Source organism: Agelaius phoeniceus, chromosome 6, assembly GCF_051311805.1.
Source record: "Agelaius phoeniceus isolate bAgePho1 chromosome 6, bAgePho1.hap1, whole genome shotgun sequence".
Lineage (NCBI taxonomy): Eukaryota > Metazoa > Chordata > Aves > Passeriformes > Icteridae > Agelaius > Agelaius phoeniceus.
Genome location: NC_135270.1, coordinates 30293828 through 30321538, shown reverse-complemented (window position 1 = coordinate 30321538; position 27711 = coordinate 30293828). Strand labels below are relative to the sequence as shown.

At 39.9% G+C, this 27711-nt stretch overlaps 2 protein-coding genes across 3 annotated transcripts; one reads left to right on the top strand and one right to left on the bottom strand.

Moving 5' to 3' along the window:
* Nucleotides 1-1309: 1309 nt before the first annotated feature.
* Nucleotides 1310-8052, bottom strand: ERH (ERH mRNA splicing and mitosis factor). Of its 2 annotated transcripts, none has more exons than XM_054634756.2 (4): nucleotides 7908-8052; nucleotides 4786-4873; nucleotides 3587-3707; nucleotides 1310-1793 (listed from the first exon to the last, which is right to left on the bottom strand). In XM_054634756.2, the coding sequence occupies exons 1-4, from the start codon at nucleotides 7908-7910 to the stop codon at nucleotides 1691-1693; spliced, it is 315 nt and encodes a 104-aa protein (XP_054490731.1). In that variant the 5' UTR covers nucleotides 7911-8052; the 3' UTR covers nucleotides 1310-1690. The 2 variants fall into 2 exon arrangements, with proteins under 2 accessions (XP_054490731.1, XP_054490730.2); XM_054634755.2 differs by lacking the exon at nucleotides 7908-8052 and adding an exon at nucleotides 7455-7580.
* A 139-nt stretch (nucleotides 8053-8191) lies between these two features.
* SLC39A9 (solute carrier family 39 member 9) lies at nucleotides 8192-26181 on the top strand. Its single transcript, XM_054634719.2, has 8 exons — nucleotides 8192-8404; nucleotides 8603-8720; nucleotides 10987-11095; nucleotides 14172-14363; nucleotides 16765-16833; nucleotides 17992-18077; nucleotides 19953-20087; nucleotides 21801-26181. Exons 2-8 carry the CDS (start codon nucleotides 8625-8627, stop codon nucleotides 22029-22031), a joined length of 918 nt encoding a protein of 305 aa, XP_054490694.1. The 5' UTR covers nucleotides 8192-8404; nucleotides 8603-8624; the 3' UTR covers nucleotides 22032-26181.
* Nucleotides 26182-27711: the final 1530 nt, after the last annotated feature.

Sequence of the window (27711 nt, the reverse complement as noted above, 5' to 3'; positions counted from 1 at the left end):
TGCTTATTTGGCTTCACTTAAAGACTGCAAAATTTCATCCAAGAGAACACTGGAAATTTTACAAAAAAAAAAAAAATTGAAATTAACCTCAAACATGTTAGGAGAGAGCATGTTATTTTAGTATGTGCTATTCAGGAGGATGAACTATAAAAGCTTTAAAAATAACACTGCTTGTATTAAATCTGAATGTTATTATATGGGCAATAGTGAATTTTTTAAGTATTACTTACTGTATTCAAGCTGGATATAAAACTTACATGCCCTGAAGTATTTTGGATTTAATAATCTTAAGTGTACTAATATATTTCTGACCTACAATGTTTTGAAAATCCCTGTTCATTATAAAGGAAGCATGTTCTGATGTTAGCAGATTGAATTTATTCCTTGTCACTATAAATTCTAGAGCTAGTAGGTCTAATCTCCAACTTGTATTGGTGCTGAGAGGTTTAACACCCTCACCCAGTTTCTTTCTAAGAATTTATATCCCTTCAGTAATTTGATTCCCAGTCTTCAGCAGCTATTACTTATCACTTAAGTAAAGCTACTTTCATTGAAGCTTTACTATAGACAGTCACTTTGCCTCAGATTCTTTTCAGCCAGTGCATTTGCTGTGAGGTCCATCAGAAACTATTGATGTGTATTAGGAAATTAGGTGCATCGGAGAGAATTGCATTCCTCTGTCAATTCCAGAACCGCTCTTGGTTAAGTGTAATCTGTACAGTCTGTTCCTACAGCAGGCAAACTCTAAAGGCACAAAGTAACACACCAGCCTTTCTTTTCTACCTGCTCTGTTTTTTGGTCTGATGTGTCCCCCAATCCAAATCTTTTCAGTACAGCAAAATTACAGAAACATCAGCATTTGAGATAGACGGAGGCACACCTAATTTACAGTGGGGGTAAACAGTTAAGTCTTTATCTTATGTACAGAGAAAATTAAGTTTGGGGCAGATTTTCATGGGAGCAATCTGCTTTGTCTATTCCTTTCTTGGGGGAAAATTGTAAGCAGACTAATTCAAGGGGCCTGTGATGTCATACATTCAGCCTGATCTTATCCATCACCAGTTCCAGAGCAGACACATCTACATAAAATGCCTTGTAGAAAGACCAGCTGTGCAGTGCAAAAGGATTGCTGTGTTTCCCAAAGATGCCCAGGGAAAACCACCAAGACTAAGCCAGAATTTCAGGTGTTCTGTAATACAGGAAACAACTGCTGCTTCAGTCCACATGACCTTTCAAGCCATATCCCTTGGATAACAGGGAAAAAAAGATTTGTATTTTTTGGCAGGAACCACAAAATTGAGCACTCAAGTTTAACTAAAGGGTAGATTTTTATTTCCCATTAAGACATCTCAAGGACATAACTGAATGTAAAAAACCCACAGAGGGGCACATACAGCAAATGTGGTGAAGTACAATGCGAACAGCCCCAGGGGTTCAAATAAGGTAGGACCATTAGCAAACTGGAGGAAAAAACCCAAAACTCTGCTGAAGATGTTGTACTTTCTTCTCCATTTACACTGAAAAAAATTCCAATCCAACAAAATCCTTGTATCTCTAAAAACACAATCAGTCCTGGCTAATGAGTTTATCAAGATGGCAACAGGATGACTATAATACAAAACGTTCACCACTACACTCTGTACACAGCTGTTGTCCAAACCCCCAAACCCACGTAGCAATGGTGCCCCCATTATTTGCTTGCTTGCTGGGCCTGCCTGCGGAGGAGAACGTAGATCTTCTCCTTTATCCAGTCTTTGTTGTAGGGTTGGTATGTCTGAGTATCAGCACGGTAACTGCAGAGGAAACAAGAAATGTCAGTCTGCTCTGTGGTACATCTACCAGAAGAACTTCACAAACAATTAATTGTCCTCAAGTGTATGAGGTAGAAAGTGGTGTACAGAAGGTAGTATCAGAACTAGGTGGGAATTGCCACTTATCAAATGGATTTATCCTGTTCTCTATAAAACAGCTGTCCAGCAGATCTGACTGAGCCTGAAACAAAACGAGATGCTCCAAGCACTACTGAGTGACTGGAACACTGTGTTCACATTTTAATTCATGCATTTAATTACTTAAGGGAGACAGCAAGTAGAGAATCTTAGCATTCTAGAGCTCAGCCTGCAGAAGAATAGTTCCACCAGGAAACAATCTAATTTGTCTTAATGAGTCAAACACTTCTTCAACATTACTTCAAGGATTTATTTAAGCTTTCAAGTGTTGAACTTCTGTGTGGAATCCTTTAAAAATTTTTAAGATCAAATTTTTTCAGGAGCAAAGGCAGATTCACAGATGGATGACAAAGGATTCTTGCCAGTTGGCACTGAGGACAAGCTTACACCTAACAAGGATGCTTTATAAAAAGCAAACTGAAAACAAGAACCCACAGATGCATTTTCTTTGCTATTCAAGGATAGTTGATAAAAGCAGTCCACTTGCAAGGGCCAGAGAATTCAGTTGCTCAGGGCATGTTGAATGAAAACAGAACGAGACTGAAAAATGAAAGCAATCTGAGTGAAGGTCTGTGTAGGCTCATGTCCTCCTATATAATATTTTGTTCATGAAGATGGTACTTTCAGTGAATGATTCAAGAACCACTGAAGTCCTGGACAGTCTTTAAATCCTGATGTACTTTTATTTCTGATAGATAAGAAGGGTGAGAGGGACAGTGGTAAGAAGGTAAGTAAAAATCCCAAGTTAACTCATTCCAGAACAATTTATAGTTCTTACCTAAGGAAAAGTCCCTAAGCATGATGTTTCTAAGGAAGTCTTACTATTTAAACCTCAGCATGATGGCATCAAGGCCAAACAAAGAGCTTCAATGTATGTTCATACAGCAGTAGTTCTAGTGCAATGTCAGAAATGCTACTTTCAGGAAAAGTTACTGATTTCTACCCTCCATCCCCAACTCCTTTCATAATGCTACACAGCAAGAGCAGACATCAAGTACTTCAGGAAATCTCTGTGAAGAAGATGCGTCTCTTACACCTTGTGCTATGTGTGCCATCTGGTGGAAAACTATGAGCTGAAGTAGAATTTGGCATGACACTTATTTTAGAAGCCTAATTAAAAAAGGCACAAGACTATCCTAGACAACAGCTGCTACCACCTAAAACAAGTGGCTAGTTTCAGTCTGTTAGATAAACTTTCATCTTGCTGTATCTTGATCAAAACAAACTTTTGGCTGCAATGCACTTCTGTAGCCTTCTACTCTACCATAAGTACTGCCCTCAGCTGAGAAAAATTCTGTAACCATTCTGCCTCCTGAGGGACTGTACTAACAGCACAAAGGGAAATTTAAACAGATTCTAGTAGTAATAAAACAGTCATAAAAACTGCTGGATTTCAGTCAGCTTCAATGTGAGCGAAATCCAAGTGGAACTGTTAGTTTCTAAGCCTTTAGAGGTACCTTGTATCTATGCACTTAATTGGACTGGGAACTTGCTAGGGCAGCTGCACTACTGCTGTACTGCAGTTAGTGCTAAAAACCACACAAAACAGCATTATGTTAAACTCTCACAGAAGAGTTTAGAGGGAAGACTTGTGACTTTCCTAAGTCACTGAAATGGACTTGTACAACTGAACTTACACAAGACAGCTGAGGTCTGCCAAGTCATCAATGAAGTCAAACAATTGGCTGATATCATATGTAATGGATGGACTGTTGGGATTCATTCTCTTCAGATGCTCTTCATACATTTTACAGACTCCTACAGAGAAACAAGATTAACCATGCAATATTAAAAGACTGTATAAGCTGAAACTTTTTCAGCTCTTGATCCACAAATAAAAGTTTAGAGATTACCACTGTGAAAGCAATCAGATTTTCTAGAGCTGAAATTCTCTTGCTCCCGGCCATTTGCATTGAAACGTAATACTATAAAATCAGGTAAGATGCATGGAAAGAAAAGTGTTCATCATCTAGGGGAAAACCTTTTAGTTCTGTCAAATATATAATTTTCCATGCAGTAAGCTCCAACAGAAATCTGGAACTCCTTCTAATAATTTTAAGACAGAAATTAGAACACACTCCTACTGCACAAACACCTGAGAAACAGAAGAACTCATAAGAATGATCATTCTTGATCCAAGAGTCAAACAGAGTATTGAGGTAAGAGTGACAGCACAAACCTGTATATACATTTAAAACACTTTTATTTATTTAAACTAGTCCACTAATAATTCAGATGCATTTCAGAAGAATGTAATATTAAAATGAGCACAGAGACTTTGTTATACTTTTGTTTCCCCCACAAAACCTCCTGCAAGATTAATGTTAAGTGAACTACAGCTCTAATATTTCAATTTTCTTCCAATGGCCATTATGTGTATCAAAGTTTTGCAGGATCTTTACTCTGACACATGTGCCACGAGACTGCAAATGATGTATCAATTGCACACAATCCATTATTTAATATAGTATTTCCAGCAGCAGTCTTTGCCTTACAATGCTAAGAAAAGAATAGTGAGAATTAAGTGCTGATCCTGCAATGAATTGCATTGAAACAAGTCTGCTGCATGAAAGAAAGAATTATCAGCTACTCTCCCAAACTGGATGTTTTATCTAGTTAAATCAAAACCAGACATTAAATAGAAAAAGGAAGTTTTAGAAACAAATAATAACTAGTTTTTAGTTTGCTACAACATTAGTAAGCTAAAAACATGGGGGTTTTTGTGAATGACCTTTGAAAAATATGAAGAGCAACTTATTTTCTTATTAAGTTTGTGAGTATGTCAAAAAGAGGATTTTAACAACAGTTTTTAACTCCCATGTCTGCATCCACCCACCTTCCATGCATTCATTCACCGATTCATAATCAGCATATGTTCTGCCTTCTGGCCTCTTGGTGGGCTGGACAAGTAGAATTGTGTGAGACTGGAAAACAAAACAAACACAAAAATACAGGTTACTTGCACACTTTGAATGATTTTTGTTTAAGTTATTTATATGAAAGAAGGAGTAAAAAGACGTGTAATGGTAAAATATTAGACTAGCAATCAAGGATGCAGACATTTTCCACACAGCATTTACTATTTATATAAGCTGTGTTACTAAGTTTTGGTTCCAACAAGTCCTATCAATCCTTATGGAACTTTAAAATGTGTAGAATCACCAGTAATGCCGCTACTGTGTTGAAAAAAAAATACCACAGAAAGAGTTTATATTTAGACAGACAAGCAAAGCAATGAAGTCAATGTGTAAGAGCTGTGGCATTAGTGTGTTTAATTATTTTATTCCAAATGCAAGCTGTTAGTAAAATTTTCAATGCCCCAAATTTTTTTGCTCAAATTTTTAATTAGCACAAAGAGGGGACCCAACTTAACCACATTGTCACCTGAAAGATTTTAACAGAATTAGCTATTTTGAGTTATCAATTTCACTTCAAGGGAACACTAATGATACAATAAATCTGCACTTAGGACCCAAGATTATTTCTTGCAAAACAGATGTACTGGTTTTTCCCACTTCAATGAGTTTACTCAAACAGTAATTACGGCACAGAAAACTGTTCCAAATGTTGGAGTCCATAAGCTTGTTCTTCTGCAGCGAAGGCTTAGATGACTGCACACTCTGTGGCTTCCATTATTTTTTTCACTTGGCTACAGCAAGTAATTTGAGCAAAGAAGCAAGATTTTTAAAGTGTACACAATCTGTGATCTAATTAACAGGTTGTATACCACAGAAAGTTTGCAAGCAAGCTGCAAATGGCTGTTTCCACTGCTGCTAATTGGATCCAACATTTTCAGTGCTAATGTCTGAGGTGAGCACATAGCACAGAGGCAACTGCAGAGTAAGACATCCTTTTACTTAGATTAATCAGTGGCTGACAGAAAAATCCTGACCCATACTTTGGAAATCAGTGAATATACCAATTCAGTGCTTGTGAAAAGCAGTGACAGAAAGAGAAATGGCAAATGTTAGGATTTACAGGGAAAAAACCCAAACAACAGGACAAATTCTTATCCCATAACTGACAGTGTTCCCATCCTTGGAATACAGTTTTAGTTCTTCAAATTGTTTCAACACAGCAGTATCAGATTCTGAGAAGTTCAGGAAAATGTTACGCAGAGAAAAAGAAGGAGCAAGACTTTTCCTAATCAGAAATGGAAAAAAGGGGAATTCTGAGCTGCACACTCTAGCAACAAAAATCATACAAAGGAGAGTAGATAATTTAAATCCACTTTCATGTATGCCAGAGGACGATTGATTTGAAGGGAATTCCCCAAGGGGGGGCTGGTATCTGGCTGTTCCTAAGTGCATTGTACTTGAACAGGCATGTCTTAGCAGGGAGTCCAAATGACTGCCAAAGATTACCATAAAATAAGTTTTCCAGCACTATAATTTTAATTAGATGGTCACTGAGAGGTGCTAAATGAATGTGTAAATTCTGAAATTATCCAAATAATCAGATTTTAGAAAATTCAATGAGCCATACATGTAAGCCAGTTCCTTCAGAACTTCACAGCAGAAATCATTTGGGCGTCTGCCTTTATGCCATTTATCACTTCAGAGAATATACAATATCTGTTATCAGATACTGGCCCAGGAAAATATTTAAATTAATGCCATTGGATCACGTGTATTGTAGAATTAATGCTTTTCAAACATTTCTTTGGGAACTTGACATTATTTTATTTTAAAGGAAAAAAAATTGTTTGATTTGATTAAAATTGCTGGTCTTGTCCTACCATATAGGTACAAAAAAATGGCAAGCTCAGAAGCCTGTGGGAAGGCTCCTCTATTACCTGCCCCATGTGCCTAGGTGACAAAACCAAAACAAGGGAAAATCTGTAAACCTTTCTGCCTTAGCACCAGTTACCTGGAGAAACTCAATCTGGACCATTATTATGATGATACATATGTCGAATTTCTTTGCATTTTCCTTAAAAGCACAGTGGTACTGGCTACTTTGAAGCAGGACACGGAATGAGACATCACATGGTTTATATTATACCAATTCCAAACTTCTAGAGAGCACTTTAGAAATTGCTCCTGCTACTGAAGGCAGAACCCTGTACAACTGGTTAAGGCAGTGCCAAGAGCCAAACCAGTAGGTCTTAAAAGCTATGCAGCATCTGCCCACAGAGACTTCCACCAATTGTAGTGTATTTAACAGTAAAGTGAAAAAAAGAAAAAAAAAAAACAAAACCCGATACAATAAAAGTGGAAGATAGATGCATATTGTAAGGGCAAGATGTGCAGTGATGCAAATACCAACCAGCAGCACACTGAACACACCGAAATGCCGAACAGAAAAATTGGTCTAAGGCTTCCCTTTCATTCTGGCCAACAGGGACAGGGCCTGTAGCTGCTCATCATGGCCGAAGCCAACTGCTCTGAAGCAAGAACCAGGCAGACACAGAACTTCACTGCAAACCGACAAGCAGCTGTCCTCCCACCGCACAGCGACAATTTGCTTCAGCACATCTTCATTTATTAGACGAGCGCAACAAACCGTGTTGATAGGGAGGCCTTGGAGCTTCAGCGTGCCATTCCCAGAGCCCACCAACGCAAGCTCCCGCCTTTCCCTCCTCCGAGCAGAGGGGAGGAGCAGGGAGAGCAGCATGGAAAGCGCAAATCAGCCATTTAAGGCCGGCTCGCTCGGCGGGCGACACTCGCGGGAAGCGCTAGGCTCCAAGCAGCGCCTTGAGAGGGGGCCGAAGGTGCCGGGGAGAGGGGCGGGAGCCTCCAGCGCGCCACTCGCCAAGTGCCGCCGCCGCCTTTGTGCCCCCGCCCCGTCCGGCCCTGCCCCGCCAAAACGTGCAGCCGCCCGCCCGAGCCCGCACCACCGGCGGCGGCCTTCCCGCCCGCAGTGGCCCGGGGGACAGGGAGGGGAGGGTAAGGGAAGGCTGCCCTGGCGGGCGCGGTGTGCACGAAACGCAGCGATCCGCTCCCGTCCCGCTCTCACCATGGCGGCTCCGCTCCTTCAGCACCGCCGGGTAGAAGTGGCGCGCGGCGATCCCCCACAGGCCCCCGCGCCCGCCGGAAGCGCCGCAGCGCCAAGGGCCGCCACCATAGAGCCGCTCGCGCCAGAGCGCCGCGCGCGCACGCGCCCGCAGGGCCGGCAGCCAGGCTGGCGGGGGCGGGGCGCGGCCGCCGCCATGTTTGGTGAGGGAGCCGCTCGCCGTTTATCGCAGGCCAAGGCGCCACCCGCCATGTTGGAGTCGGGCAGCGCGCGAGGCGGGGCGGGCGCGGCCCGTCCCGGAAGGGGAAGCGTCGAGTGCCACTTGGCCGCCGGGGCAGCGGCCGTGGGCACGGCTGGCAGCGCCCGTCCCGCACGGTCCCCTCGGCCCTGCCTGACGCTGCCCCGCCGTGAGGAGCCGCCTGCGTGCTCGCCGTCCCCCAGCTCTCCCTCCCGCCTCCCCTGGGAGCAGCACGGTGCGGGTGAAAGTTCCCCCGCCTCAGGTGAGGGCCGGGCCCGCCTGCCGGTGGCCGAGCCGCTCCCGCCCCCTGGCCGCGCACCCCTGGCTGGGGGCCGAGCCGGCCGCTGCCGCCGGGAGAGAGAGACATGGCTGAAAGCCTCTCCTGGGAGCTCCGTGTCTGCACGGGTTAAGGCGTGCGGTGCGGAGCGGTGGAAAAGTTGCTGTTGGATTTCACTTCAAGGGAGCGGACAGAAAGCGGCGAAATGGACGACTTCCCCTCCATCTGCCTGCTATCCCTGGCCATGCTGGTCGCCTGCTATGTGGCAGGAATTATACCCTTGGCAGTTAATTTTTCCGAGGTAAGACAGCTCCGCCAAACTGCTCGTTGGTTGCTAAAGGAGGAACCAGAGAGATCTCCCAGTGGGAGTTGGTGCCGTCCCCTTGTAGTAGGGCAACACTGTTAAGGATGAAGCTTTATCTTTAAAAGTTACGAGTGCAATATTAATTTTCATCCAAAACTGCTGTGTAAAATTATGCTTGTTTCACAGTGGTCATTTAAATTTGTCAGATTTGAGTCTGGTCTCTGCTACAGGTGAAGTATCGGCAGGTAGTGTAAGGACACGAATAAGCATGACTATTCTTAGAAGCTTGTGTAAGAAATGGCTGAAGTCAGTGGTTATCTCTTTTGTGCCTGTGGGCTACTCAAATTAAGGCTCTTAAAAACAATTCCAAGAACATTCTTGGAAAAAAAATTTGATTCACAATTTTACTCACAGCTTGCACTGTTGAAAATTAAACCTTAGCTCTTTGATTACTATAGAACTTCAAGGTACTGGCCCGTGTAACTCAAGGCATTCTTTCAGAAAAATATCTTGGATAAATAAGGTACTGTTAAAGGAGAGGGATGGTTTCACAGTTTGGGTAAGTTCCCAAACAGTACAGGAGTTCCTGATTAAACATCTTTGTGTACTTCTGGGAAATAGTTGTTGAGCTAGTGGCAGTTGTCACAGTCTCTGTAGGTTTCCTAATATCCTCTGATACCCAAGGGGTTTTGCTCTTTCTGAATGATGGTTATTTTATAGAGGCATGGTGTAGTGAGAGTTTAGTTGTATTGTGGTAGTAAGAGCACTCTTACAAGGGGTTCCCATTTCTCTTGGAAAGCGAGCACTTTTGGGAACCAAGGTGCTGGAGGAGAAATGTGCCTTTGTCCTCCATCAAGTCAGAGGGCTGCATGGAGTTTTAGCACTGCTTACTGTGTTGCTCTTGTTTTTTTAACATGCAAATGTATTTAGCAGAAATTGTTTGATTTCTCATATAAAGGTGTATTCCTTTTGCCTCTGTATGTAGGCTGTTCTCATTAAATTTCTGTCTTCCCTACACCTAGCTATTTTGTACTGAAAAGGAGATGGAGACTTGCCTTGAAATGATAACTTGTCCTTTTAACAGATCTTTAAAATTCACAGGTGCCCAAGTGAAGGCAAGCTTTACTATATATTTGCAGTTGTAATAAATCAGTATTACTTCTGACACTTGCCTCTGTGTTTATGTAATATGCAAAAAATACTGTAGTATTGCAGATAAAAATGATGTTTTTTCCTTGTATGTTACGATATTTTTGCATAATTACTTTGTGAACAGCAGATGTTGAAAATTTATCTTCTCGTGTAGATTGCCGCTGTATGACAATTTCCCAAGTATAATTATTGTTTGTGCAAGTTTGCAGTGCATGTTTGTGGGAGCTTTACACTTGTTTTAATCTCTTGCATATTACTGTTGGAGTTGTCCCCAGTAATGCTGCAGCTGTTCCCTTATGGTCACACTTGGTTGGCTTTCAGGAAGCTGGTTGTGCATCTCCTAGAGCATCCTGCTTCTCCTGTGCAAGTGCTGCACATTTCAGTGAGACTGAACAGTTTGTGTGGTTGCAGTGCATGAAGGAGAATGGGTGGCACAATAATGATAAGCAACAAGTGGTTTCCTGCTATTCAAATGCTGCTCTCTGTCCCTGGGCCTCAGAAGTTAACATTAGTTTTGGTGGTGCTCAGACTTGTCATTGAACATGGAAGGTGATGGTGATTCTGCCAGTGAATGTGTGCTGCACAGTTGTGAGGGGATCTAAACTCCCATGGTTGCTACATGTTATATGATAGGGGTTCTTACAGAAACTGAGTCATGGCCTCTGCTAACTGTCCTATTGTAGACCTTATTATATGTTTATGTAATTGGATTTTAGTACGTGGCTTTGACTTTAACCTGTCAGCATAGTCAGAAGGAAGTGAATTGATTAATTTATTGGTGAAACAGAATGTAATTAGTTTGGGAGAAAGATGCATCTAAGCTTTTTGTCCCAAACTAGAATATAACTAGGAAGATAACTCTAATCGTAGCAAGTACTAAGAAACTATGTGGGGTTTTTATTTTTGTTATAGAAATTATTCCAAAAATATGAATAAAATTATTTTTCTTTACTATAAAAACATTATGTTTATATAGTGTTGTTAAGGTTTAATTGCAAATTCTCAATATTTATGTAACAAGTAACCCCCTTCCCCAACATCTGTTAATAAGGGAGAGTAAAGAAAGTATTTTCATCCTTAAAGATGATACTTGTTTTGTATTTAATTGCAGGAGAGATTAAAGTTGGTGACTGTTCTGGGTGCTGGGCTCCTGTGTGGAACTGCCTTGGCTGTCATTGTGCCAGAAGGAGTACATGCACTTTATGAAGACATTTTGGAGGGTAAGAATCAAACCCAGATGGCCTCATTCAAGATAACTTAGACTGTGCTGTGTTATGATATACTGAGGCTTCTTTTTGGAGTTTTTAAGAAGAGATTGATGGAAGAGCTTCACAGCAGTATGACACAAAGCAGGCATAGAAATGCAAAACCACTACAGGCATGATATTGCACATTGAGGGATATGATCATGCAGATTGATGACTCTGAGTTATCCAATCATTTGTGGCTTTGGATACTGTACTGTTCCTGGAATAACAGCCTTTCATGACAGGTCATGTGTAGTGTTTCTTATTCTGGGGAGAGTTTAACTTCCCCTGGAACTTGAAAGGAGGTGTAAGGGTGCCTTTGGCAGAGAATGAAATTGTGGAGTGTTCGCTGCTTCTCTTTGTAGTTTAGACTGCTTTTCATTAAAGCAATTGCAGGAGGTGTTTTAAATCCCTGCCCTAATAAGAATTTCCTCTGAAGCTGAAAAGCATCTTGGAATTAATATACTTAGCTGAAAATTATGGCTATATATTATGGTTGTGGCTAATTTACAGAGTAGCAGGCATTTCTTCTTGGGTAGTGATACACATTACAGATCTGAATCTCTGTGTTCAAGCATCCCATTCTAGTTTGCTGTCACTGTTGTAACCACCTCATCAGCTCTATTGAAGAGCTCAAAGTGAGCAGAGATTGTGTCTTGCAGGGATGTTTGTGTGGAGCATGTCTTACAGCCAAAAGCCTTAACAGACCTCAATTTGAGATTCTGACATTGTTTCAAATAGCCAGGGCTCATCACCTCTGTTGGGAGTGCACTTTAAATTTTGGTTTTGCTTGCAGACTTGTGCTATGAGATGACCATTGCATGTATGAGATTTTTCCAGTACACTCAGAATCAAAACTTTAAAGGCAAATGTCAATGGCTCACTGATTGCAGGGGAAAGCACTATAAAGTTGATGCTGTAGAGAACCTTGCAAACATCTGGTGTGCTGCTGTTGCTAATTTGGGATTGAGAGGCAACTGTAGTCCTTTGCTTTTCCTGTAGTACTGGGTTTTGTGTTTCTAAACTTCTAAATTTCATTTTAGCAATATGCTTTAATGTATACTGTTTTAGCTTCCACTAAATTTGTGTTGTTCTGCTTATATTTAGAATAAATAGGAGATAATATATAAAATCATCCTTTATCAAGAAGTGAAAAAAGCGCTGATTATGCCGTTATACTATACTATAATTTGTGCACTCTGATGTCAGATGTCTCTAATGAGCTGTAGTGGGTTTGCTCTCCATTCAATTTTAATTCTGAGTCGACTGATTTTCTCTTGTCATGGTACAGCTAGCAGTGAATACAATTGCTGTGAACATTGGTGGGTTTTAACACTTTTCCACCAAATGGGGCATACTATTCATGTATGACTCGACAGCTTGCTGTGTAGAGCTGTATGGGCTGTGACTTTGTTTAGTGTATGGCAAAAAGACACTTCACAGTACTGCGGTAGTAATAGCAGAATATTTTACCTAGGGAAAAAAAGAGTTTGTGAATGGCTTCAGACTCAATGTCTAACTCACAGTATTTTGTCTAACAACAGTCTATCTGTTTTTGGGTTTTTTTTTTTATATTGCAAAGGGACAGAACTAATGGGTATTACAGATTTAACTACAAAAATTATTTCTAGTATGTTTCCTGGTAAAGTAGGATATTCAAAATTAAACTTAAGACTATGAGAACAGCTTTCTGGGGTTTTTTTCGAAGTTCACCTATTTGCATAATTAAACCTAGAAAGATGCAACTAAGGGAAACTTTGACATATATTCATATAAGTGGAAAAACAAAAGGAGAAATCTTTGTTTTCCCTCTTTCAGGTGTACCTTAACTCTGACTGGTTGCTTGATAGCAAGCAGTTTAGTGTTTTCCATTGATATGGAAGTAATTTACAATTACTTCTGTATTTCCCTGTGGGTAAACAGGCTGTGGAATAAATAACTTCTGATTTTCAACCTTGTAGGCTGAGAGAAAATAGCATATCATGACTTGGATTATTCTTTGATTATAAACCTGTGTAGTGAAACCTTGGTTTGGGTGCTACTAGCAAATAAAATTCCTTTGCTGACTTCAGTCCTTTGTTTTATGTATAATCCCTGTCAGAAAGATTGTCCTGAGTTATACAATTTTATGGCTTGAAATGATCTGAAGCAAAGTCAACTTCATAATATAGATGGCAAAAATCTTGTGTGGTCCAAAGTAATTTTATTGATGAATCTTGTTCAGCAAAGATCTGTGTGAAATATTTGCTACCAAGCTTATTCTGATGTGCTTTGACTGTAGCAATGGCATTGTCTTGCTGGAATATTCATACTTCCTCTTGGATGAGACAGGTGTATGTTCATCCCATTGTATAGTGGGGATGATGCAAGACAATGACTTGATAGAGTAAGTCAAGTTCTTGCTATAAGTTTTTAAAGCTTTTGAAGAGTAGTTGCCATCCAAAAGACCTTCCAAAAATGAAAAAACCATGGGCAAGCTTTAATAGCTGGTGTAGGGAAAGGAAACCACACATCATTCATCCCCAGGGCTTGGACTTTGGGTTTCTGGGACGGTACTGACATTTATAGGTCAGTGTGCTTGACTTAACTACTGTTGTAGTCTGTATCAATGGGGTGTATCAATACTAGCTTGTTTATATCTCAGCATCAGTTAATCTTCTTAAAGATGGTATTAAATCTTTTAGTGGATGGAACCTATTTTATTTTCTCACTTAAATGAAGGTAATGATGTAACTGCTTGATGGTATCTCTGAATATTGACAAAACGGGCAACTTCAGTTAAAACAGGAATTATACAGCAATTTTTGTGAATTAATTTGTATTTAAAATGCAACCTAGCTTATAACATATTAATACTTTCTTTGCTTTTCCATGCTGAAGATGTATGAGGAGAAACCAACCAGGCTTTGCTAAGAACATTGTCTAAAAAAGACCATAACCAAGGACTTCTGTGTATTGTCCAGGAAAGTGTGAGGAAGGCTTTTGGCAGAAGAGCAAAGAAGTGACTGTGTCATATTTAGTCTCCTGATGTGTTTGCTTGCTGTCCCAGGGAAGCACCACCCAGCGAGCGAGATGCAGCACGTGATGGAGTCTGAGAAGGTAGCGAACATCCCGGCGGTGCACGAGCACGGCCACGACCATTCCCGGCTGCACGCCTACATTGGGGTGTCCCTCGTCCTCGGCTTTGTCTTCATGCTCTTGGTGGATCAGATAGGCAGCTCTCATGTGCACTCTACAGATGGTAAGTAAAGATCCACTTCAATCAGACTTGCTAATTAGTCTTAATTAACAAGTTGAAATTTATTTCTTTTAATGCTACCAGGGTGTAATTTGTCCAGTCATGTCCAGAGTTTCAGTAGGTACTTTAAAAACATAAGCCATAAACCAAGGTCCATGTGAAATGTTTGTGCTGGAAATCTATCTCAAAATTCACTGTAATTTGGGAGCTTGCCTAAATAACATGTATGAGCACATGTCGTGTGGGGGTGAAGGGTGACTTGACACTTGAATTACTGTCTGTTTTTAGGGGATTTCTTTGGCTTTTCAAAAAACTTCAGTTGGTCTTATATTTGTTTGTTTTTCCTACTTAATTGTCTTATATGTAGGTAAAATTTGCAAAGAACAGCAAGTTATCTTAAGCAAGATGGCAGGAATGATTAGATGTAAGCTCTGGTACTTGAGCTGCATAGCTGGACCTCCCACACTGTCTAAAGCCTCACATACTTCCAAATACTTCTTGCTTTATGTAAAGATTTGTCAGCTTCGTGCAAGACTCTAAAAATGCCTACAATTGCTTTTGTTTCCTGCCTGTGACTTTATGCTCAGAGTGTAGCTTGAAATGCACCAAAGGTGTTGTGTCAGTTGAAAAGGTATTTTATTGCCTTTGGCTGCTCATTTTCTCCCACACAACATGCTCTGATGCTGGAATTTGGCCCTGAAAAAATAAGGGATTGATCTTAAAGGAAAAGTAAAACACAGACAGGGGGATATGTTTTGGCTGGATTTTGTCAGTTCACAGTGCAGCCTGTTTTTATGGGGATACTGTGGTGGGACAGATGAAAGGCCAGTGCAGGGGCTATGTCGCTTGTGTACTCCTGAAGAAGTGTAAGTGGACCCACAGCCATTGGTAGCTGATTTTCAGAGCTGTTCTAAAGAAACACTGGCAATGAGGATGTCAGGGAGATGCAGGTGAGCAACTTCCTAAAAGATTCTTGGTTTGTATAGGTTATGACCCTTTTCTATGTCTCTGATCATAGCAAGTACCAGGACAAGACTGTGATTTGTGTTAGAGATACACACTATAAAATAGGATTATAAGTGAAGTTTTATCTAGCCACTACCTGTCACAGGAGATGTAGCAGCGTTTTTGTAATGTTTTTTAAAGCAACTGAAGAAAAACACTTTTTTCTTGAACCAATCAATGTCTTGTAGTTTATTACCTATCAAATGACTAGGTGTTACTTTGTCTAAACTAGAAAAATTCAGTAGGCCAGAAGGAAGGTATGAAGTCAAATGTGATTCTTTGTGTTTAGTAATCAAAAAAATCAAATAATCAAATCAATCCAAAACAATTGTAAAGGAAACGTTTTTTATGAATCTCTCCTCCTGTTTGACATGAGTGTACCATTGCCATCATGCAAATGCAGCTTGTGGAATTAATTTCTTACGTGGCTTCCCCTTCATTCAGAAGATAAAGCTGATCAAAGAGGATGCATTAGTTTAGATCTGACTCTTTGGGAAGCTACATGTGTGCCTGGGAATGAAGAGAGACTTGGGGGTAATGGGCAAGGCAGGAGGAAAGAAAAGGACTGGAATTTCTGTTTTGGCATCACTGCAGAGTTAGAGCAGGTGTGCTTACAGTTGTTTTACAGAACACTGGGATAATTCAGACATGGCTGCTCAAACTGTCTGAAATTAAACAGTTGAATAGTAAGATGTTTCTACACTTTGTAGGGCTTACCCACCCTGCAGTGATTCCTTGTAATGGTTTCACCACTGATTGTGTAGTGGTGGTTATTGATGTTGCCCTGTTGTGCTAACCTGCAAATGTCAGGCAATTCTGGTCAAAACAGTGGATCTCAAACAGCTCTGGCTGCATTTCTCCTTTGTGATATATAACATCAAAGGGAAATCTTTGCAACTGGTGCTGTGACAAGCAGTCTTTATTGTTTACTAGGAACTGCCAGGGAATCACTGCAACAAAAACTGACCCAGACTGTCACCTGAAGGAAACTACAAACCTTGAGCTGTGTGGAGAAATATCATCCTGACTCTTGAAGCAGCTCTGAATTCTTGGGATCCAAAAATAGCTTTTATTTTTCTTGGTGGCGCAGACCTTTAACATTTCATTTGAGGAGGTTAAGAAAATCATCTGCTTCTGCCTATGAGAGAGATCCTGCAAATTGCAAAGAATTGTCCGTAAGTCTGTCACCTGTTTGCTGGCAGAACTTCAGGTGATGTGAAGGTGTTAAGTGTCAAACTATTTTGCAGTAAATCTAATGCAGAAATACAGAAGCTGGTAGTCCTGAATACAACTGCCTAAGCAGCTGGGGGAGATATGTACAGTGATACTTACAATATTTTTTCTAGCATAATTTATTAATTTGATCTCTTTCTCATAACTGTTCTCATGACTGTTTCAGATCCAGAAGCTGCAAGATCAGGCAACTCCAAAATCACCACAACACTGGGACTAGTAGTCCATGCTGCAGGTAATGTGGGACCTATTATTAGTCCTTGACAAGTATATGTATTGCTGTGTGGGTCATCTTTAGGTGGGATGGAGACATTTGGGTTTTACTTTTGGAGGTGGCTTTTTATAAAAGAAAGGCAGGGAGAACTAAGGATCTTTCCCAGAATTAACTGGGAGCTCTGATGGTTCATGGAGTTTTATTTGGGTACAGAATTTTCTCTTTTACTCTTTACTTTACTCTTTTGTTTTTCCCATGTGAAAGGTTGTGTGATGCTCTCTCTGCCTCTTCAATTCCTTTGCTGACTCCTTTAGCTGCTAAATTTCAATACATGCTAACAGATTTGATAAGTTGCATGAAACACCTTTGGGGTTGCTTGTTGGTTGATGGGGTTTAAAAAAAAATACTAATTTAAAACAATAGTATCTTGTAGGGGAAAAAAAGGACGTTATAAGGTGGAGCACAAAGACTTGACTGAAACCCATGTGGGCTGACTTGCAAGGACTGACTGTTAGGTGTGTGTTACAGTCAAGCCATTGTGATTTTTCACTATATATGTATAGTGTAAATGTGGTGCTCTTTCATGTCCTGCTGAAGGTTGTTGTCTAGATAAGTCAGAAGAGGTTGATCAAAAAGATACTTCTTCACCAAACAAAGTGTGTATATATTAAGGAGTAGTATAATATGCATTTTTTATTTAATTTAGAAAGTGTAATTATTGTAAGTGATAAAAAATATTTACAATAGTATTTATATTTGAAAAATAATTTCAAGGGTAATAACTAAAAGTCTTGCAATGCTTAGTATCTAAAACTAAGATACTAAGCATTGCAAGTATTTTTTAATTAGAGAGGAAATCTCTTCCAGTATAGAAGACTAAAACAACTAAACTTGTTACTTGTTCTAGTTTGAAGGAATGTGTCGATACGGAGTAGATTCCCATTGTGGTTTTTATGGTCTTGGGAAATATGAGACAGCTCTTGTTGAGGCTTTTCTGATGTTCTGAAATGTTATGGCTTAACAAACAAAGGCAAGTGAATCCTCTGTTGGGCTGCTATTGTTAATGGCAATTTTCAGTAACAGAGCTTCTTAAATCAACATGTTTTCTACTCTCAGCCTTTGAGGGGGTGGGGAAGCTCATGTGGAAGAATAATCTATGAATCTGCACTCCTTTTTCAGCTGATGGTGTTGCATTGGGTGCAGCAGCTTCTACTTCTCAGACTAGTGTCCAGTTGATAGTGTTTGTTGCGATTATGTTGCACAAGGTGAGTCATCATCAAAAAAATCTTACTTGTTCTTCAAAAGACTGTTAACACAGGAATTGCTAAAGATCTACAGTTTCATTAGTGATGTAATACAGAAATGTTTAATGCCATTGAAATGGAGGGATTAGTACAGTGTCAAGGACCACAAAGCAAGGGTGTGAGGTATGAGAGGAAGAGCACATGATTGATGCTAAGTCTGAGTGGGGTGCAAGTGAGAGACAATTCTGACTGCCTACTGCCTGCCTTGATAGCAGAGGTTAGGAAAAGTCTCCCAGAGGTAGAGAGGGAAGAGTAGCTCATGAAAAAATGTGTCAGCTTCACACTGACTTCTTCTGAAGCTGGTATGGTAGTGTTTATTTAACAAACAAAAAACCCCAAGGTTATTATGTCTCTAAGAGACATATTCCAAGAAATTCTAAAGGGTGAGACACAGGAGATGCTAGTGCATTAGGAGGAAAAGCAGTTTCATGCTTAGTACAACAGTCTTGGTTCTGTGATGCTCATCAGGAAATGGGGAGAATATTTGTTGTGAAAGGTTTTAGTGTTTGAAGGATTAGTCTTTTGAAACCACTGAATATCAGAGTACTAAATTACAGCAATTAACTTGTGCTTACCTCTGTTGTAGTAGCTTCAACATCACTCATATACCATTTTTGTAGGAAAACAAAAAACAATTTTGCTGATGGTAACAAGCAAACAGTGGCTCTTGAAGATGGAGAGATCTTTGCTGAATACTTATGTGAATGTGAACCTATTGGCTCTGTAGGCTCTAAACATACCTGTGCAGACGAAATTTGCCTTATGGTAACACATGCATGGATGACAGTGGTTAGTCATAAATTCATATCAGAAATCATACATAATTTCATGTTCAAAATGTTAGGAAATGCATATCTATTATGTCTTTTCTTCAATGTTCATACAAGTAATTGTGGTTTGCATAACTTTGAGGGTGGCAGTGTCACTGTCTCATCTTGGAGCTTAACTTATGGCTATTGCCAGGTGGAACTTGCTTCTGTTATTCTTAATGTTCTTAAATGACTTGTGGAATGATACAATTTTAGAGGAGGAAAATTTCTCCTGTGAATATTTGGTAATAGAAGAGAAACTTATTTCTTCTCTGATGTCTTTTTTCTATTCTTTTGATCCTATCTGATTCTTTTGTCTTTCTCATCTCTTTTTTCACTCATTTCCTTCTATGTTAAAAAAAAGGATTCTCTGTATAAAAATGCTTAAGGTATTTTAGTTTTATGTCTTACTTTGGAAATGTCAGGGTGGATTGCTATTGTTTTTGTACAAGCAAAAGTATAGTAAATTCTGTGAGTAGTGGGACATCTATGCCTTTTGGATAAGAAACTGGATGCCAGCAGAGGGAGAAGGAAGTGTTTGTTTGCTTCCTGATGAGAACAGGAATGAACTAATCAAAAGAACTCAAGTCTCTGTTAACACGCAGGTTGACTCTTACCTGTCTTTGGGCAATTGTTTCCTTCCCCATGTTAATTGTAGAATTTTCCTACTGCAGATGAAAAAACTGTCTATCTAAGGACGTGTGATAGTAACAGGATGAAAAAGGAAATTACTCAAGTTGATGGAGTCTTAGGAATTATAGCAATGACTACAGTCAGAATGAATATTTTAGTATTTGTAATGACTACACAAGTACGTGTTTTTTGATAGCCAGAACATGAGTTTTCATTAGGTTTGGTTATTAAGGTGGGGCAGTCTGCAGAATGCTCCTAATTTGGGTTAGCTGCACCCACCCTGAATGTCTTCCAATTCAGTCCATTTCAATGTAGTAAGTCATATTTCAACCTTTTCTCATTTTTCAGGGCCTTTAGGAGGTATTGTACTAGCAGTAAGTTTTGTTTTTTGCAGGCACCAGCTGCCTTTGGCCTGGTTTCCTTCCTGATGCACGCTGGGCTAGAACGGAATCGGATCAGAAAACACTTGCTGGTCTTTGCCTTAGCAGCACCTGTTATGTCAATGGTGACATACTTAGGACTAAGCAAGGTAGGTCCATGGTTTTGTTCTGCCCAAAATCTACCTTAACGGTGAAGTCTGGGGAAAGGACTGTGATATGAGTTTCATATTACACAATTCCAAACTGTTTGAGATATTCAGCAGAATAAGATTTAAGAAAAGCTGATGAAAAGGTAGCAGTATGAATGCACAAAACAAATAATAATCCATGCATTTCACATGAGAATCAATGACTTTATAGAGTTTGGTACAGGTTTTTTTTTTAAAGTCTGATTTCTGTTTTTTATCCTTTTTGCTGCTCCCCACTGAGAACAATTTATTCAAATAGCAGGTTTTATGTGATGCCTATTTAAATAAGTAATTTTCAGCATTGTTGCATGCATTCTTCTTTTAATATGTAGGTAGGAAATAATCTCCTCTAGCATCCCCCACCATCCCAGAAGTGGTCCTCTGTATTCAAAGTCTGTGTCAGAAGTTGAGTCCTCAGCTAGAACAGTCCTTGTGCCTTACTCCATAAAGCATCGCTGTGTCTTTGGTCTGTACAACAAAATGGTCTGTGAAATGGGACACTGTACATGAGTTTATCATCTCTGTCCAAATTAAATGTTTCTGCTTCTCATAGCATGTCCTGGGACGCTCCTGTATTTCTCAGCTGTGGTGTGTCCTACTGGTGACGTGCTGTGGTGGCCTGTTGTAAAGGATATAGCGTGGTCTCATGAAACTCAAGGCATGAAAGGAAAGATTAAATAAATCATCTGGGCTAATCCTTTACTTGCTGGATAGGATTTATATTTGACATTATAGTACAAAAGACAGCAGAAAAAAAGGTTGGGTCTGTAAATAGAAAAGAGAATTCTCTTTGAGCACTGTTTTGAAGTGTCCTCATTAAGGTGGGGTTTACATGTTGCCCTTCAGAAAGAACAGAGAATTGGTAAGGCATCAGGGCTGTCACAACAGTTTTGTAGTTCCAGATGATGTATCTTTCTCTTTGGAAAAATGACCTGAGAGTAAACACAAGAACTAAGATTACACCTGAGTTGGAAAGCATTGAAGAAGTATTTGAATCTGATACGCATGGGTTTACATTTCATTGCATTTACTGGTGTGTAGCATATCTTAATCTTTTACGAAGGTGAAGAGGTGCTCAGTTTTGATGCAGAAGATGCATTTCTTTGTGAAGTTTGCATGGAAATACTGGAAAAGTTTTGGGTATTTAATTCTACATACAAATGAAATATTTAATGAGTGATGTTCTGGGACTTCTGAAGAGCAGTGGAGAAGATATTTAAAGGTTAATGTCTTATTTGAACCCCTTGTTCAGAAAAAGGGAGGAAAAAAGTCAACCTTGAGCATCCTCCCTAAAATTTGTGGCTTTGCAATATGAATTTTATTTTTTTTCAAAACCTGTTTGGTATATTGGCTGTGAGCTGATCAACAAGATGCTTCAGTAGACTCTAACTTCTTTCCTTTTCTGAGGGTTCTTTGGTAAGGGTTTTTTCTTTCGTAAGTCCAAAGAGAAGTAACTAGCAGGAGGGGTGTCTTTCTGCTCCCTCACAACTTCAGGGTGCCAGTCACTACATGTAAGGTGCAAGACACAAAAAAAATCACACTAAACCATTGTCATTGTGAGAAGAGACTTGATAGAAATCCTACTGTTCCTGGATACTGGGAGATTTTTTAAATTTTTATTACTGATTGAAGAACTTCTGCTTATTCTCACTTTTTTTGCTCTTTGTGTTTCAGAGCAGCAAAGAAGCCCTTTCAGAAGTCAATGCCACTGGAGTTGCTATGCTGTTTTCTGCTGGGACTTTCCTTTATGTCGCCACAGTTCATGTTCTCCCAGAAGTAGGAGGAATTGCTCATAGCCACAAACCTGAATCAACTGGAGGAAAAGGACTCAGTCGTCTGGAGGTGGCAGCCCTAGTATTAGGATGCCTTATTCCTCTAGTTTTGTCCATTGGACACCATCACTAAACGCTCAAATTTCAGTGTTCTCAATAAGACATGAGCAGTAAATGTCTGCTGCTCCCTTTATCATTCTTTTACCCATCATTCATCCCATCCACTTTATGGAGTTCAGAGGGAATTCTGATTGCAAAATGAGAAATACTGGGAAAGTTTTTAGTGTAGCAAAATGTACTTTGGCAGCCGGACACAAATTCTCTGTAACTTTCTTTTCTGAAGACATTTGCTATTTTAATTGTTACTTCTGGCCCTATTCTCAGGGAAGATGGAACTTGAAGTTTAAGAAAGGTGAGCAGGGAAGAATATAGCAACTCCTCACAAAATTGCAATCACCAAAGTATCCTGCAGTTCAGCTTTCACAGCTGAGAGCAAAACCCAAGGATGGCTGCGTTGTGGGAGGTTGAAGTCTCACTAATGAAGAAGGGGGCTCTCCCCCATCGGTTCTACGTTGTCCTGGCAATGCTACTGGCCCTTGTGATGCTTGTCACTAATTGTACTGCAGAAATGGGCTGCACTGGGAACTCGGTATAACACTGCTGCTGTCACAGAGGTGTCACTTGATAGGAAAGAAATTATGTAGACAATGTGTAGGATTAGAGGAAGAAATCAGCTGGTTAAGAAAGTGCAAATGAGTTTTGCAGTGTATTCCATTGTTTAAGACAAAGGATAGAAGCAAGGAGAATAGTGTTTTGATTGTTTATTCAATTGTTAATAAATTCTAAAAAGGACTGTTTCTTGGGAGATAGTCTTCTGCCAAGTCAGTCAAGTCAGCAGGAATTATGTCTTGGCTACTGGGATACACTTAACACTTCTATTGAGAGAGATACCCATAGTGCCCTTTGAGATAGAGCTGTTCTGGGCTCTGAGGAGTAGAAATCTGATGGAGACAGCTGTTGAGGGACCAGAGAACTTTACTAGCTCATTTTCAAAAACCTGAACTGCTGAAATCCGTGGGGGGCTGTGTGGGTTTTTCACTAAATAAAGGTATTACGGCTAACAAGATGTTTAGTTAAGTATTTATGCTGCAGATAGAATACAAAGTGTTTCTAAAGGAGTTCTGGACAACAAAAACTCAAACCCACCAAAAACCAATCTGGTGGGTTCCCAGTGGACCTGTTAGACATTTTGCTTTTCCTTTGGGAATTGTTCATTTGCCTCTTACTGATAAGCATTAGTTCTGGTGAATCTGCTGGAGGACTTTCTGCCAATTGCTGATGTCTCTCACTAGAGAGGAGTGGGAAAAGACCCCTCTGTTTTCAAGGCACAGATTTGTCTTACCAGACACTATTTCCCTTATGTAAAACATGTTATACTCTAATGTGCATTGGAAAGTCAGGAATGTTTGACATGCACAGAATCAGCATAAAATTCTTTCTTTAGGAGAAAACTTTTTAATGCTGGCCCCCTTATAAGCTATACTTTGTCTGCACTTTTTGAAGATAACATTGCCAAATCTATTTTTCTTTTTTTGTTGTTGTTTTTTTAAAAAGAATCTTGAAGAAATATCTTCTTAACTGAAGTGCTTCTTGTTTCCATATGAATGACTATGACTGTTTGTGATGCCATTTATTACGTAAACTGCAGAGCCCATTGTGCCTCATAACTTCTTTACATTTTTGTTATTGTCCTGTTTCTCTGTTAGTTCAGAGAGTAATGGGTATGGCCTGTCTCTTGGACTAGTGATGGCTTTGTCTGTTGGCTCTGCAACAATACTGATGAATCCCAGGATTGAACCTAGTATTGATTCCCAGGAGTGCTTGTTCATTTGTGTGTTTTACTATGTAAGATCAATGCAAAATTATTAGAAGTCATATTTTCCCATAAGACAGTATTTTCAGATAGAATTAGTGCTTCAGACCTAGACAAACATTTTTTTATATTAGACCTTCAATATTGTGTTCTGAAAAGCCACTGCAAAATTAGTTATGTGGATGGCATCCTCTTCTGTGTGTTTTTCAATTTTTTTGGTCTGTTTTGGTTTTGGGATTTTTATAACATACGTAATGCAACTGGTAAGTTACTGGTTTAAAAAGTTCAGCAGGACAGGTTCCTAACACATGCAAATGATACACAGGAATGTTTACTCCAGAGTTCTGTTCTTCCTGATTCCCCCCTAATTACCTTCTTCCTTAATAATCTCACTATTTTTATTTGTGTTTAAGCTTTCCACATAACCATTTCCAAAAGCTGGCGGGTTTGCAAGAGCAGGAGATAGCTTAGTGCAACATTAGGTGCTTGCATTTCATAAAGCAGTAAGTTACTATTCTTTGACCTCTGTCCTGACACTTGCATCCCCACCCTGGGAGTTCACACCCTGCCCAAATTCCCCTTTAGCCTCACTTTGTGTATAACAACAGCAGTGGTTGACAGAGGCTTCCTGTTCCATGCCATTTGATCCCGGCTGAAGCATGTGGATAGGACCTTTTCACATGGATCAGTGTGTATTGGTGAGGGTGTGGCAGCCAGGTTTTCACTGCTGACACAACCTCTGGCATATTAATCACAGGTGTCACTGCTGAGAGGGCTTGTCATCTTTCCATTTTCCTGTCCTTCACATCATGTTTCCAGTTTCTGGGGCAGCCATCAGAAATAGTAGTACTCAGTTTAATGATTCATGAAGTATAGGGGCCAAGTTACAGCAGCAGGTGAAGGAACTTGAATGGAAACATTGGCAACTCAAATTTGGCACAAAAATTCTAAAAACGTACATTTTAGCATTTGGTTAAGTGACAGAAGACTTCAGTGACAATTATTTTTTCTCTACCCATTTAGAGTTAGCAACAGCATGTTGTTCTGGCTGCCTGTTATCATTGAATTATTATTTTCAATTTGTATTTGAAACTGCAGTGACTAAAGAAGCTTTTGGTTATGTTGATATGGAAAATTTAAATTTTATATTATCAGACCTTTCCAAATTTTTAGTACCAAATGGAGGATTATTTTCTTGACGCAGAGTATTTTAATGAGTTAAATTAAACGGTCCATTTTATTATAGCCCTTTCTTTTTATCTATCTCCCCATCTGTCGCAGTAAATACAAGCATTGCGTGTAGTCAGGGCCATCTGGTATCATTTTCTACTCCTCTGGAGACCTTGGTGCAAACAAATTCCTCTTACTCTCTTTGTAATATCCTCTCTGCCTGTTTTTTCTTCTGTGAGGTAGGTGGCAGTAGGTTTAGCAGGTAAATGCTTAAACCAAGTGCCAGCCATGTCCCACTTTCCTTCTGTAAGTCCCTCTACGAAATCCATAATCTTCTCATCACCTGTTTCTTTTCAGTTAATGATTTCCTAATTGGTAATAGGAATTGGACTAAAGCTGTTACTGTTGATCCTCATGTCTTCAGGTACTTCCCCTACTGTTCTTTTATTGTTCCTCTTATAAAGAAGGGAAATATTTCTTTTTCAGGACTCAATGACAGAGGCAGAAGCTGCGCTAACATTAAATTAAGTAAGGATGACAGAGCTGTCACACCAAGACAGGATTTTTTGATTGTTTTGACTTGTCAGGTGGTTGGGTGTTAAATACAGAAACCCACTGCTGACTCCAAAGAACTATTTCCAGGTGGATTATATAAAAGCTGATCTTACCCAAGAGGCCCAGGAAAACCACTGTATTTATTCAGGAACTAGTTCAGAGCCTTCAAGGAGCTTTTGACAGTAGCAGGTGCGTCCATGTGGTATCAGCTGATTGCAGAAAAGAGAGAGATGTTGTGGAATAATTGCTCCTGCTGCTCCCTTCCTGTTCTGTGCTGGCCCTTGGGAGAAGAGAAGGAAATTGTACTTGTATTCTACTGAGGGTGGAAGGAGGAGGAGTGATTGCAGTATGGTGGGAAAGTTTATGATGAATATCGGATTCTTTACCACAAATTTCAGATTCCTGTTCACATCAAACTTCTTTTAAATTTTTTTTTTCTATACTGTTCTATCTCTTAGCAGCCTTGGCTTTCCAGGGAAAAACATTGTGTGGTCATTGCTGTTTACCTTACATGTTTCTCCATGTATGGAACTGTAATTTTAATGTCTTTTTTCCAAACCATTTGTACACAAAATCATTCCATGAATGGCTGCCTTATAATTTTTCCACTTTAATTGTGAATGGTTAAAATAATATTGCCGTTTTCAATTTGTTTTATTATATTAAATTTTTACTAGGTGCAGTGCTTCGGAGTTGGCTTGTCATTTACTGCATGGGGTTTTCTGACAACTCTAATAGAAAGAAATTACAGTCTTAAATGGATGCAAGCGTTGCAGACAGTGTTTTATTTTTGTGGGAGTGTGTTTACTGCTTTTCTTCATGATGTCTGAGCACCTCTTGCAAACCTGAATGTGAAACTGCACACTGGGAGGCAGTGTAGCAGGTGGATTTGGATATGGCTGAATGTGTTCAGAGGTACTAATGCAGAGATGATGTGACAGCTCTGCTTGAGCGGGGCATTTGGCCACTCATGTCTCTCACAGAGTGTTTAGGAGCTGGCATTGCCCTGATGCTATCTCCTGCACCCCCAGGAAAATCTCTGGAGCTTACAAGGCTGAGACCTCTTTGGAGGGTAACAAGGAGATGATGGGCTTAAGGTTGCTCTAGACCACTGTAAAAAGGCTTGAGGACCCTTTGGAACTAAAGGAAATCCTCTTTTTTCCATCCTGTGCTCTCAGTCTCTTGTCAGTCCCAAACCAAAAACCTGACACTGTCTGGCTCCATCCCCTTTGCACCCTTCTCTCACGTATTTGTATATATTGATGAGATTCCTCTTAAAGCTGCTGAGTTGACATAGTGTATAGATATTCTCCATACTTTCCAGCTGCCCTCTGAGCAGAACTGGGGTTTAGACCTGCATTTTCAGAAAAGAGAAAGGGGAATGGTGCTGTTACAGGATGAGTGATGTATGCATTTACAAACTTCATGCATCTATTTAAGAGATAGCACTTGATGGAGATTATTCATAAGCAATTCATTTAAAAAATGGATTTATGTTTTTCTGCTGTGCTTCCTGTCTTCCATTCTTTTAGTGTATTTAGTAAACATGTCACCTCTGTAACTGGAGATTTAATCACTGTAGCCTGTGGTAAAGCCTTTTGGAGATGTGAGGAAGTGGTTTGGGTGCATTTATGTTACAAACTTAAATTTAGGAGCTGTGGTGTTGCAGGCTTCCTGATGATTGCTGTAGAGTGTTCCTTCATTTGTTAAGGAAATAAAAATGTACATCAGCATTTTTATGAGCGACTCGTTAGGGATGAGCACAGCACTAAGATGATGAGCTGTCATCTATTGTTCCAGCTGACAAATTAAGCCATTCTTCTACTGATATGTGCAAGCCTTATCCAAGTATCCCTGCAGGCAGAATTGCACAACATTCCACCCTCCTTATCACAGCACTTCTCCCCCTTGTCTGTGATGTTGAGAGATTAACAAACTGTTATTGTGGATGGGGGTTAAAGAAAAATGCCTCGTTCAGAAAAACTTGTAGACCTAATAAAAATTAAGCTGTATCATGCTGACTGACACCAAAGCTACGTAGTATTTGGAAACTCTAAAAGCAGAATGACATTATTAGGGGAAAATGCTTATTGTGCATCTGTGTGCTCAGCCAGTATTTGAAGTGGTAGTTAACTTATGATCTATGATTATAGTTATGTTGGAGTCTGTGGAGGTTAATGGGCTTCTGCTGTCTGAAGGAACACTTTCATTGAGA

Coding starts and splice junctions, on each gene's coding strand:
- ERH (XM_054634755.2), bottom strand. CDS start 7,565: ATGCTGCTCTCCCTGCTCCTCCCCTCTGCTCGGAGGAGGGAAAGGCGG. Junction 3,708..4,785: donor GGTGAATGAATGCATGGAAG/GTGGGTGGATGC, acceptor GTTTCTCTGTAG/GAGTCTGTAAAATGTATGAA. Junction 1,794..3,586: donor GCAGACCTCAGCTGTCTTGT/GTAAGTTCAGTT, acceptor TTTCCTCTGCAG/TTACCGTGCTGATACTCAGA.
- SLC39A9 (XM_054634719.2), top strand. CDS start 8,625: ATGGACGACTTCCCCTCCATCTGCCTGCTATCCCTGGCCATGCTGGTC. Junction 18,078..19,952: donor TTGCGATTATGTTGCACAAG/GTGAGTCATCAT, acceptor TGTTTTTTGCAG/GCACCAGCTGCCTTTGGCCT. Junction 20,088..21,800: donor CATACTTAGGACTAAGCAAG/GTAGGTCCATGG, acceptor TTTGTGTTTCAG/AGCAGCAAAGAAGCCCTTTC.